The 13290-nt window shown below is 40.0% G+C and overlaps 1 protein-coding gene across 1 annotated transcript in view; it reads right to left on the reverse strand.

Annotated features, from left to right (window-relative positions):
- The window catches only part of LOC145447997 (elongator complex protein 1-like), a 43079-nt gene that overhangs the window by 11440 nt on the left and 18349 nt on the right, over nucleotides 1–13290 (reverse strand). The window contains exons 15-25 of the mRNA XM_080326306.1: nucleotides 12907–13080; nucleotides 12093–12183; nucleotides 11729–11868; nucleotides 10672–10841; nucleotides 9844–9995; nucleotides 9644–9755; nucleotides 9427–9578; nucleotides 8012–8159; nucleotides 6525–6710; nucleotides 3078–3197; nucleotides 1109–1208 (exon numbers count right to left, since the gene is read on the reverse strand). Coding sequence (XP_080182432.1) covers nucleotides 1109–1208; nucleotides 3078–3197; nucleotides 6525–6710; nucleotides 8012–8159; nucleotides 9427–9578; nucleotides 9644–9755; nucleotides 9844–9995; nucleotides 10672–10841; nucleotides 11729–11868; nucleotides 12093–12183; nucleotides 12907–13080 — 1545 coding nt within the window. The remainder of the gene's footprint in view (nucleotides 1–1108; nucleotides 1209–3077; nucleotides 3198–6524; nucleotides 6711–8011; nucleotides 8160–9426; nucleotides 9579–9643; nucleotides 9756–9843; nucleotides 9996–10671; nucleotides 10842–11728; nucleotides 11869–12092; nucleotides 12184–12906; nucleotides 13081–13290) is intronic.

The raw sequence follows: 13290 nt of genomic DNA on the forward strand, positions 1-13290 counted from the left end.
CACTCCTATTCGAGCGGAGTTGTTCCTATCAGTGATGAGGTTGCAATCAGGTTATCAGCGATAACTCCCTGCATTTAGATTTGGACATAGAACTATTTGAAAAAGGGCGAGGAGATTCATAATATATTTTTAGGATTTGGATCCGAATTTCAAATCTGGAACACGATTTGAACTTGAAAATACCAAATCCGGCCATCTCTGCTTACCATGCGGTGATTGCTTATTTGAATCTCCAAGGCAAACGTAGCCCAGAAAGCACAAAAACCTGGGAATGGAATTGACAATTTACACCCATAAAACAAGCTAATTAAGTAATAGTTAATTTATCTGCAGATGCAAGAAATCAGTGATTTACTGATTTTACTTTCTTGGCAGATAATCTTCTTGATACTTCCATATTGTTTGAAATATGTCCCATTCATTGTCCTGTTGGGTCAGATAAAAAGCCTTAATTACCCGGAGCCAAGCATTGAGTTATACTGCGAGTTGTCAATGAGTGTAATTCAATCCCGCAAATATATTTAAAGCCAGAGACATGCAAATGATCAAAAGTACATTACAACACACTAGAGAGAGTTTAGAAACAATAGCCTTGCTCTGACCCACCCTATTCGATTGAATCATGAAATAGTACGCCTAGTTTTTATTGTGTCTTTTTATATGGATGCTTCGTTGTTTTCTTGGGGGACTCGGTGAATAAACAGACTTTATGAATTTGGGATGATAACAAAAAGGAATTATCTTGAGTTGGTTTGATTCGATACTGATATCTCCAGTGCTGCATTGTCATATAACTATTGACAAAAAGAATTTCAGGTGTGTAATTATATTCACAGTAGAACTGGCTTCAAAAGCCATAGCCGGTGAGGAAAAATTGATATTTTGATGGGAAATTATGGACAAACATATTATGTACGACAAGTAATGGCAATAATAATCTCTACACTTCAGAAATAATGCTACTCAATAATGTAAAGATGAATAAAATAGCATAGATTGATGAATTTGATGAATAGCATAACCATGATGTTAATAATTTCTGGATTCCACCACAAACCTAACAACTTCGAGCTTATCATCACAAAGAAAGAAACAAGCAAATTTTAACCCAGTATTCCTGGTAGAAGTGCTGGATGCTCTGCTTGACACCGATCCAGCCATGGTACTGCTCGTGTCGGAATACATGTCCGAATCCAGCCCTTCAACACCTAAAAAGACAAGGGGCAGCCTATGATTTCATTGTTTTGCGACATTTGCGATGCAGCTCATAAATCGGTTGAGAGAGAGATATGATATTCTTTTTCGCCTGCACCATGGAGATGCTTTGACGACGGAGTTGCGATACGGCCCCATGAGGTCATCTAGTCTGCGCCCCCGTTTTTTTTTCTCCTCCATGCTATCCGTGATTGCTGAGCGCCTAGCAGGATAGCTGCGGATACCAATTTTCGAGTCTTTGGTATGACCCGGCCGGGGATCGAACCCACGACCTACCGCTCGAGAAGCCGGACGCATACCCATTACACTATCTCGCTCGGTGAATTATCACTGGTTGTTCAGAAATCAAAACCTCACGAGTACTCACTGGCAGAGCCAGGGGTCAGAAGGGTCTCTTGATGACCTTAATTATCACCTTAATCTTAACCTTATCACCTTAATTATCACTGGTTGTTCAGAAATCAAAACCTCACGAGTACTCACTGGCAGAGCCAGGGGTCAGAAGGGTCTCTTGATGACCTTAATAACTTGAATCTAAACATTGCGACATAGCTTCATTGCAATAAAAATTATAGCTTGTCCCTAATTTTCATCCTATCCATCAAAAATATTCATCCTGGCAGAATGGGAAATATATTTGCCATTCTTTAAAAAACCGAGTTTGTACAGCCACCAATTTAAAGATTTGGAGGAAAAATGAGCACAAAGGGGAATTCCTAGTTTTGGTATTCTATTTACATTGATTGTGAATAACATTAATATAGATCTAAAAATACCACAATTTATAAAATCAATTCATGCATGACATGCTAACACATTAAATGTCACAACACTAATAACCAGATTCACTGGAAAATTTATGTGTAATCTCGATATAGGTCATTTCGTGACGTCATGCATGCTGGCAAAAGCAAATTGTGACTTGCATCGTGATAATTTTGGAAGAATGAATCATTTTAGTTGATCAATTGATTACGTGTCACAATATTTGTCCGCTGCGTACAAAGTACTGATGCACAATAACAGCTGGTTCGAATAGTCTGATATTGCCATCAGATGGCGGCTAGCCAAGTCTCGCGAAATTAAATACATTGAATCATGCTTAGCAATTTGAGTTGATGATGTAGCTCAACTCAAAAATTGCAATCAAGAATAATCTCAAATACATTGATATTCGTAGGAGCGTAGCTATTTACTGACAAAAAGGGTTTTCGACAATCTGGCAATTTCCATTCCACAAATTGCTGTGCAAGGCAATCATAATAATTCACATTGTCATCAACAATCCGTCTACTAAAAACCATGATTCGATCGCCACCAAGTTGCAAGCTCTCGTACAATAATGGGTACCATCATAACTAAGTTTGGGACATCGTATTTCACGGTTTCGAAATTTCTAAAAGCAGGAAGAATATATGCTCTAGAATCCAATACACAATTAGGTGTGGAAAAGTACAGCGTAGCCAAGGAAATGACCTCACCATCATATCTGATTCAACCGTCATTATATGAGCAAAATCAATCATTCTCGATGACAGCATCGCACAGTAAACCAGTACGGATAACTCACAATGAGAACATAATATAATATGTGTGTCTGATGGATATAATGAGCTGTATTTAACTCACAATCCTCACTGATAAGGAAACAGTATTGGATAACAGTAGCAATGCCCGGCATTACTCAAACCGAAACCATCACCTGAATGCAAAGTCGCTCAAAGATATGCATTCATAAATATGAGACAACACAGCCGGAGAAAAGAAATACAGAAACGACCGGCACTAGGAATTTACTATACACTATTAAGTTACAACTGACATCTCATCAATATAATTATTTATAAAAATTGGATACCTACCGTCGAACAATGCTTGCATTCGCTGTCTTTCTTTCAACTGCCGTACTGCTTGCAATCTTTTGCACTGTTTCACGATTGTTTCCTTATTGAACTCCAAAACTTGGCAAGTTTGGTTGTAAGCTGCAAGACAGCAATTGATTTGAATTAATTGTGTCACACAAAACACGCGTTGTATCTTTTATCCATAGTTACATCTGAATGAATCAATCCGACACCCGGTAGGGATGGTGTGAACGTGAGGTTCACGTTCGCTTTCTGTGTGTGAACCTCGGAAATCGAGAGGTTCACGTTCACAAACGAACCTTGGTAGGCTCTGCACTGTGAACCTTTTTCATGTATTAAAATTTATCATGTTGTTATTATTACATCTGTGGTTCAAATTCTTTGCATTTCAACTTCAGATCACTATATGCAAAGCAATGTAACAAAACAAAGCAGGCGTTTGGATTCATCTGCGCAATTTCAATGTTGTTCGGTCTGGCCCCGAATGTTATGGCTTAGGTTACATTCCCTTGCAAGTCCTCGGCAAAATTGTTGGCAAAGCGACGGACGATATTGATTTTTTAGGATTAATATATCTTTTGATTGCTCCAGTTGATACATTTTGTGACGTTTAAAAAGTCAGCATGTACTTCAGTATTGTGGCATAATGTGAACTGAGTCGTCGATATGGTATATATGTGTACATTAATATATCACTTCACAGACATGTAGGGCTGGAACTAGCAATGCGAGGTCACATGACGCCATAAGGTTCACGTTCGTGTTCACACAGAACCTTTCAAAAAGGTTTGCGTTCACACAAACCTGAACCTTTCAGGGGTTTGCACCATCCCTAACACCCGGCTAGAAAACGTGGTGCATGACGATGTTTTGCGGCGTAACGGATAGTACTTGGGAGCGGGGTGTTTAATTCCGTTGCGATTATCTACATATGATTTTTCTCACCAGCTTTTATCGGCTTAGTCCACTTTAGGAATACACTTCTACTCCTACTTCTGCTCATAACACAAATTTTACTTGTACTGGAATGACATCCTGGGATCCAGGATATCCCTAGATATCTAGATAACTAGATATCCCTGGTGACATCAATGAAATACTGCTACCACTACCATCCCTTTCAACGGACAGGTGATCAAACAATCATAGCCTCGTCTGCCTATTTGTCAAGACATCGAGACGCAGATAGTTTTTGTAAAAATTCTGGCACATTTGATTCCATATTTTAATGCAAGCATAGTAGCCCCCATGAGTTACTAAACAATAAGGTAATGTTAGAAGGATATACACTGTGGTTTCTTGGAGATATATTCCAAGTATTTTCAACAAAAGAGTAAAGTTTCGAAAAAACACGATTTGGAAGGTATAGGCAATACTTATTTGTGATGTCAAAGAGGGGGGGCGGGGTTGTTTGATTGAAAGACTACTCCAGGTCGTTGCGACTCCTTCCTGTTTTCTTATGCTATTGCAATCTTGTGGTGTTTCAAAATGATGAAACAGGGTGCCATATCACACCGTTTGCTCGTAAGTACCCAGAATACAGAGATTGTTATTTACCATTATAGACAAATAAAAGTCCCCAGGCATTACGGCGAAATACATCCTAGCAACATTTCAAATATTAATTAGTTACGAGCAGGGCTATGTAACGAGTCGTATCTAGCTGAAGCTAATTAGCACTCCAGATATCTACTGAATAATTCAGGATGGCCCAACCATATGGTGCAATGGTATGCTACCTGTTTTGGCACAAGACATGAGTTTGGTTTAGGTAAAAGTCATCAGCTTACAACTGAATATTTCAACAGTGCCCCGCTTAATGCCATTGTATCGTATTATAATCTTAATGCAGTGGAGATAAATCCAAATTTCCAAAGTGTGGATTTGACGAATCTCTACGAGAGTTATCCATTATTAACAAATCGAAGCTATAAATTCCATTACCCTTTTCCGGCCGATATTATGGCACGCAGCATGCATATTTGATAAGTGAAAAACGACCCCGGTTAACTGTTAATAACAACAGTAAAGGTCCGCTTATCCTCATAGGATCAAGCCCCCAAAGAGCTGTGTCGATGGCGCATAATTTTCTCATTAAATTATTCTCTCAATCTTACTCTCTATTACTGAGAAGGTGGCCACAGTGAACCAATATACTCCACAAGCTTCGGATCACGATGTCCTTCTCCATAACGCCCCCTTTGTCCTATCTTCTTTCAAAACATTCAAATGTTTCTTAAGGCCGGTTATCATGAAGCTAGCTTACCCGGGAGAAAGCTAATCCTCTGATTAAAACTGTTGATCGTGGCCCATAAAGTTGGATAAGATTTTGCACGAGGATTATCCCAAGTCGCTTCATAAAACTTTTAATCCAGCGAAATAGGCTGCCACGTTGAACTGTTTTTAATCAGACAATCAGCATTCTTCGGATCAGCTAACTCTATGATCTCCGCCCTTAAACTGCCTTCCTCTGTACCACTTATCTGGGAATGGTACTCCTACTTTGTTTCTGGCACATCCCTCCTTTGCACACACTACGTGATTCTAGCTGCTCTAACTTTTGATTCGAGTGGTGTGACATGAACTGTGCGTCGGACATGTCTATTTCCTATAGCCGGTAAAAGTACTCTCAAGTATAAGTGATGACATAAATTTCTACTTGAGGACAACTAGAAGCAGCAATTCTTGATATGTTCGTTGGCCTTACAACTACTAGAAAGCCCCTGTGTGACCATGACCAGTGATTTCATTGCACTATTTACATAAAAATAATCCCGCTTATCAAAGAGGTTGCACAACCCCTGATACAACCGATTGGATACATTTTCAACAAAACCAATGGATATCTCAGCATCGCGAGTGACCAGAGATGAAACGACAGTGCTCAGTACCAGAGAGAATGGCTACAATGGTACACAAGTAGAGATAGAAAAATAGAATTGGCTGAAGTACTCAAAAGTACTCAAGACTTGGTAAGTGAGAAGAGTTGGTGCAAATAGTCAACGCCCTCCCCAAACGGCACAATGTCTTTAAAAAAACAGCCCGGAAGTACCGACAAATGACACATAGAAGAGAAGAAATTGAAAGAGCAAGGAAGGTGTTGATATCAATTTATCTCAGTAGGCCGCGTGATTGTCAGATTGATGGACCGCACATGAATAATTTCGACATCTTCCCATCTGTTCATTACATCACGGTGTGTCTGGTGTGCAGAATTGTAAATTGTGCCTCTTGGGTGGATGACTAGTACCGATGGATATATTTATTGATAATATGATTGATTTAGTAGTTTTACAGTAGTTTGGGATAGCACATCACAGACTTTGACTCAATATTCTCTCTATCTACCTCCTGACAGTTCAAATAGGTTCAATTTAGTAGCCATATCTTCTCACCAAGACGACAACGCTATATCGTTCACAATGCACATTATGGTTCACTCACCTTCAACAATGGCGGGCCTGATTTGATTTTCGATCAATTCAATCTTGGCATACTTCTCCGAGATACAGACAGCTCGTGCCCACATATGACCGTGCAATGCTGCCTCCAAGGCGCCTTCGATATCTCGGGCGTGGTACTCCAAGATATCAACGGCATCTCGGTAATCGCCTCTTGACTTTGCTCGATCTGAAATTTTTGAATAGTTTATATTCGTATTCCCTTGATGGGCAGTGTTTTGATACCAGTTTACTAGAAGAGTGTTAAATTCATGTTGTGTGTGTGTGTGTGTGTGAGAGAAAGACAATGTTTGGTGATCTGCACGGTGAATCACTCACCTTTGGGACTGGTTTTGCTCACAAGCGGCTGGTTGCATGGAAAATAGCTAGCTGGGAAATAAACCTATTGGCGACTATTGGATTTTGAGACCATAGGTGTAACAGCTCAGCTATTGTAGATGTCTTTAATCACTCATGTTCCCGTGCGGAGGATAGAATATCAATAATTTTTCTTACATTTCTCATCTGTGCCTGCTCTCTGAAGCACAGAAATACATCAATACAGGCCTTTGACAGTGTGAAATATTCTCGAATTAGAATACTAGTCGATAATCAATTGTACTAATTACAGCATTGTCGAAGAGGTGTATATGTGAGTCGATATTCCATCTGACTAAAATATCATCCCATAGTAGTTATGTCAATATTACTGAACGTGGGTTCTAGTTTAGAACGATGCCACATAAAGCAAGTCAAATAAGCAAAGAGTCGATACACAAATACAGGTAAATAGACCGAATATTAAGAGGAAGCTAGCATTTGTTAGAAATACACAGGCCACACACAACCTATATCGATCATCTAAAATCGATATACTTAAATTCCTCAGCCAAAATCGAGGTTTGAATGATATATGCGCCGAAGGGAGACTAAAACTGTTAATATTTACTTTTTCACATATCATCCCACATACGAACGGCATAGCACGAGCTATTTAAACACAAAGAGATAGTTACTCTCTATAGAGCATTTGGCATCTTCATATTGCTTGACATCTCACAGTAAACATGCCTAGATGAAAATAGTTATAGCCCACGAGGCATAGGCGGCCGGTTTGCCCATGATGATGACATCGTGCTTGTGTCCTATTCCACTGGCAAACCATTTCTCCAAGTAGATTGAGTTGATTTCAAATCGTACTAGGCGGCTACGTTAGAAGAGCGATATCCTCCCATGGTTTTGAGAATTTAAATTCCAAAATTTTTGTTGTATTTGTCAGAAACTCAAAAAGCAGTAAGTAAACTGGTTTGAAAAAATATAATCGAGCAGAGGTAGACCAAGACCAACCGACAGTTCAGTACCGTAATTCATGGAACGAAGTACTTTGTTAGCCAACCATCTCTGCATCTTGATGGTTATAGGAAATTCTCATCGCACTCACACCGCTTTTGCGGCAAAAGGAGTCCTGCCAATTCGAGTATTTAGGATTACCGGCAATTTTCCGAGCCCGCTGAGAAATTTCCTCGGGTTGAAGTTTCATCTTGTAGGCCACCGACATGGTCACGAAATAGTTGCCAGAACTGGAATACGAATCCAAGGCTCTCTGCAACTCGCCACATCGAAGAAACATGTTTCCCGCCTGAAATACCGTATGGATGAATATTACAAACGACACCGTACTTGCGTAGCGGTATGCAATTCCCTGAAAATAGGATTGTGCACGAAAGCCGATAATGAACACACTGATTGTTGACGCCAAAGCTTAATTTTATGCTTGATGATGTCTATGCAACCGACGCTGCTATCAATTGATATTTAGGCTGGGCGGAATGATTTGAGTATTCTTATACCGGGGGTCGGCAACCCCTGGCACGCGTGCCAATTGTGGCACGCCAAATTAATTGACACACACGACATATGTTATATTTATGTTTGTTGCGAAAACTGAAACAGAAGTTTACATAATGAAAAAACTCGAAGGTGACCAAAAGCTCGTATTTCAATATAAAATAAAGTGTCTTTCGGGGCAGATTTTATTTATCTTGAAAATTTCTCAACGCTTCGCGCGATTCAATGGAACGGGATTTGTTTTTAATGTGGATATACCAGCCAAAAATGCATCGAAAAAATACAAAGTATACCCAGCAATGACTAGGGTTTAAGGGATGTCTAGACATCCCGCTCAAAACGTCACACTCATTGGCTATGGTACCGAACACAGTGGATTTGGTAACTACAGAAGTACAAATTTTAGGTAGGCCTACATAAATCACAGCTCTTGTGCGGTAGTGACCAGAATTTACACCTTTCCCAGTCCATACTTTGAGAACCACTGGCATCACCGATGCCGTTACCAGCTTCATATAAGCGGTTGGTGCAATTTCTTGCTTAGATCGATAAATATGACAAAACCAAAAATGTCCGGCACGCCAGTTAGTAATATCTTTTAAATTGACATATTTTGGCACGCTGTCATATACTGTGTCCTTGATGCTATTTTGCAGCATATAAACCGACTCATGATAAACATACACATGGTCTGTGCATATGCGTACCATGAGTGCATGTCGTGCATAATGCATATGCCGCTGGACAAGGAAGGTTCAGAAATAGCCTTGTAAGACTTGTAAGTTTTGCACCACCCCACCATTCTATCTCGGAAATACTGACTGCCAAGCGAGGAAGCCACAGATCTTTCGAATCCAAATGAAGTATTAATTGTTATTTTTATTGTTGTAGTGTAGTAGATTTTTTCGAATGTGGAAACAATACGAGGATTATCATAGTTTCGACAACGTTTTTCCAGCGTGGAAGCCTTGACACCCACGATTGCTCAAATTACATGTTCTATATTTGCCCAGCTCTGGTGATATTATCATCGAATCATCATCAACTTTGAAACATACCTTTTCATGCTTGTTTTGAGACTCCAAATACTTTGCGTATGATTTACAAATCGTACTATACTTTTTCGAGCCCTCTTCGAAAAGTTTCAACGCTTCTTCGTAGAGCTCATGAGTGCGAATCAACTCAAGACATTCATCAAAGTGATCATTACCTGGGGCGAGTGAAAGAAAAATAGATACCTTACTGACAATCAAAGCCACGGAAACGCTGACTTACATCTTGAAATATGCTTCAAAGCTGATGGGTATCGGCGCAATTTCGCGTCGATCTTGTATTGTCTGTAGTTGTCTTCGAATTCCTGCAGCTCTTTCAGCATCGGTAAATATTCCTGCAAGTATCAGTGCCTTCAGTAACGTTTATCAATCCACGATATAGCTATCATATATATCACATTATCTCTATCTAATCGTCCTCACCTTGGGATCGAGCTGTGACTTTTCGGCGACCATTAGAACCAGCTTGAAATCGTAAGTGCCCAAAGCCTCGTTAAAAAGCGTGTTGCTGTCGACCAAAACGGTCATGTACTTCAAAGTGTCACTTATCGTCTTGCAGTCGAGACCGACGGAGTCTGACACGGAAATAAAAAACAGAATAGGTCGTTAAACTTAGGTGAATAATCAATCTTACTGCGAAGTGCCTGTGATATCATAGGGAGACAGGAATTAGGCCGGTTCTATAACTTTAGAATTAGACAGTCAAGGGAAGGACAAAGTGTTGATCAGATGTTTCAATATAAGTGTAGCCAAGATAAATTTTTTAAAGGGGGGTGGGAATTTTTCAATGACGTGATGTCATCGATCCATTGTAGGTGTCAAAGTTCACAACTGAGGGGGCCAAAGATACCTTCACCCCCTGGCTACACTACTAGAGCAAACTAATATATCCTTGCAATTGGTAATCACATGTTTTGCACTGATTTAAAACAGGTAGGCCTACAATATCCAAATGTTCAAAGTTATGCTTCATGTTCTATGCGATTCATAGAGTGTATGCGAATGCTAGAATTGATTAAGTCAGTCAGCCAGTTGCCGAATCCAAATCACCCCCTAAAATACTTCATCGACTGAGATCAATCGGGAATCGCCGTTGTACAAGTGCGAGATGTAAACTCCACTCAATCTCACATGGAAGTCGGTACACTACACTACTACTCTGGCAAACCCAGCACAAAAACATGATACAGCCAATTTTAGAATTGAGAAAGCGCGTCGTGAATCGTACCAGCGAGAAAAGCAAAATCACACCCGCAAATGTCTTTATCCTCTTGAGGGCCAGGCTTACTTCGGATGGTTGCTTTCGAACATGGGCCGTGACTAATGACATCATGAACCTTTTCTCATTCTTAGCCATTTCAGTAATGAGAGCGTCGCATACGAAATTGATTTTCGAAGATATACCGTCCAGGTTCGTGTCACTGCAATACAAGGAACATTGTGGATTTTCCCGATATAGACGTGTCAGTTCGACAAATGAAAATGATCAATGCAAGTAGCAAGCACAGGAGCCGGTGTTGATGGTAGTTCGTGTCGTAGCTGTAGGTGAGGCTGGACAAAACTGAATTCCTAAGTCATTCGATCACGAGTAGAATATCAGCGATTGCGATGTCATAATGGCGACATGGCTTAATAATGTTCCAATATACGTCATTTTCACAACCAAAAAGATAATGACAGCTACAATGTCATCATTACGATCTAAGGACATTTCTCCGACAGTGGCAAGACACCACTCTCACTAATCGACCCAGTCCTAACTGCAAGCAGAGTTTAGTACAAAATTGCCTCTCTTTAAGCCCCTCGAGCATCACTCATATTTTGGTGCCGTTCATTTGCAATTGCCACTTCATGTTATCTCTACGGCTTGGTACAACAATTTAAGTACTCGAACAGGAGTCGAGTGTCAATTATAACGATTTGAGTTCAGTAGCAAAGAGTCGTGTTATTTCAAGTAACAAATTTATATGCTCATGGCGCAAAGTATTTTTTATCAGTGAGAAATATAATTTCGATACTTTCTTCTAACTTGAAACCTCAATTGGTCGTATCATAGCATCCAAAACATTCAACAGAAGGTTACGAATGTTTACGGAGTAGACATTTCTGTGATCAGCCCACAGTATGGTTATGGTTATGATCATGATCAGGAAGTACAGAACTTAGTTTGGTGCAATGGTACTCGTATACTCGATTCTACACTGGCTACTCGACTCAGTCTCAATCTTGACCAGTCCTAGTCAGCTGCATCAGGGATACCATGTACTCCCGGCACACGCCCTCTCCTGTGGGTACGAATGAAAATCACCTTGTGCTTGTTGTAAAAAAAAAGTACTGCCGATACATGGTGCCGGTAAAATCTTCGTTTTGAAGATCACATATGAAGATATTGATGTTGGCGGTGGAACCCAATTCCTCGATAAACTTTGCAACGTTCGCTTCAAACAACTGAAAATCCGAATACGAGGCGGGTTTGAAATGTAGCAGTGTTAGGGGAAGATGGATAGAATGTATGGTGCGTAAAAAAAACAACTTATTATTCTGGGAACACGTGCGTTTGGTCGGAGATGACTCATTTTACAGTCAGAAGGCTAATTTAACAGTTCACTACCGTCTACATTGTAGAAATCATCTTATAAATCAAATAGCACAAAAAGAATGTTGTTGCGTACTCTTTGGTCAATATCGTAGAGTAGATTCATGTTGATACGATGTTTTTTCATGACGGTAAAAGCCTTTCCGTACTCCAATCCCTTGATCAAACTGAAAAGCAAAAAATACGTATCCAATAAATTGTGTGAAAAGGAATGTCACAGACCATCAGTAGAAATCGACATTGCAATCGAACCAATCGATTGTAATTCCTTAACCTTGCACAAAAGATGTTTAGAACTTATTTTCTGAGATTGCTCTGCTTTGAAGACCACCCCGTATAATATGACAAAGTATTTTAGACTCACTGATCAGTCTCGAGTGTATACTTGGGTTCAAAAATGATAGAGCAGCAGAAGTCTAAAGACAACAGGTCCAAGTAGCGCTTTAGAGATAAGGAAAAAACATAACCACACACAACCAAACCAAATTAGATTTTATTGGCATTGTGATAATTTTGTTTACACCATTAAATATGCTGGATAGTGGATATTGACAAAACAGCTTTGCCACTATCATATCTAGACTGGAATTGCTAAGGGTCCGTGGTAAACTACACAGGCTACAGGTAGGAGTAGTGTGCTTGAAAATCCAGTTCAAACAAACTTCTTTGCCATCACTTCCAATCTTGCCATATACGGATATTGTTAGGATGGCGCCAGGAAGTTGAGGCAAGCTGCAACGTTATTCAAAGCTCTCGCACGGAAGTCGCATAGATGAATTCCAATGCAGTAGCGGGTCACTTACAATCATTTTCCAGGAAGGAAATCCAGAGCGTTGAATACTGTATCTGAATACATACAAAGACACAAAAACACAGCAACAATGACTTACCGGTTGACTAACGACAGCACAAGGCATCTGGGATGAATAAGCTCCAAGTTCCCTCTCGGCATTTGCAATATCAGTCGGCTGTCGAACGGCGTAACCGTCACGATTTTCGAGCCTCTTTCCAAGACCCTGTGGTTTTCGATCACGGCGCAATTTTCCAGTAACGATCTGCCTTCTCTGGGATATTCGAATCATACGTGAATATTCTATCGCTCATCTCAGACAAGTATAAGATTATTTTTTTCAAAAAGGTAGCTTAAAAAAGTAAATTGCACTTATGCCGACACGCATAGGAAGGCATTTTTGCCATCCACACCATCACAGTGCTTCGTTGTTGGAGATTTGAAGGTACCTGCTCGCATTAAAACAGCAATTGTCAAGATAATA

This window comes from Botryllus schlosseri, chromosome 10 (genome assembly GCF_051294905.1).
Source record: "Botryllus schlosseri isolate E-star chromosome 10, Bs_hap1, whole genome shotgun sequence".
Taxonomy (NCBI): Eukaryota; Metazoa; Chordata; class Ascidiacea; order Stolidobranchia; family Styelidae; genus Botryllus; species Botryllus schlosseri.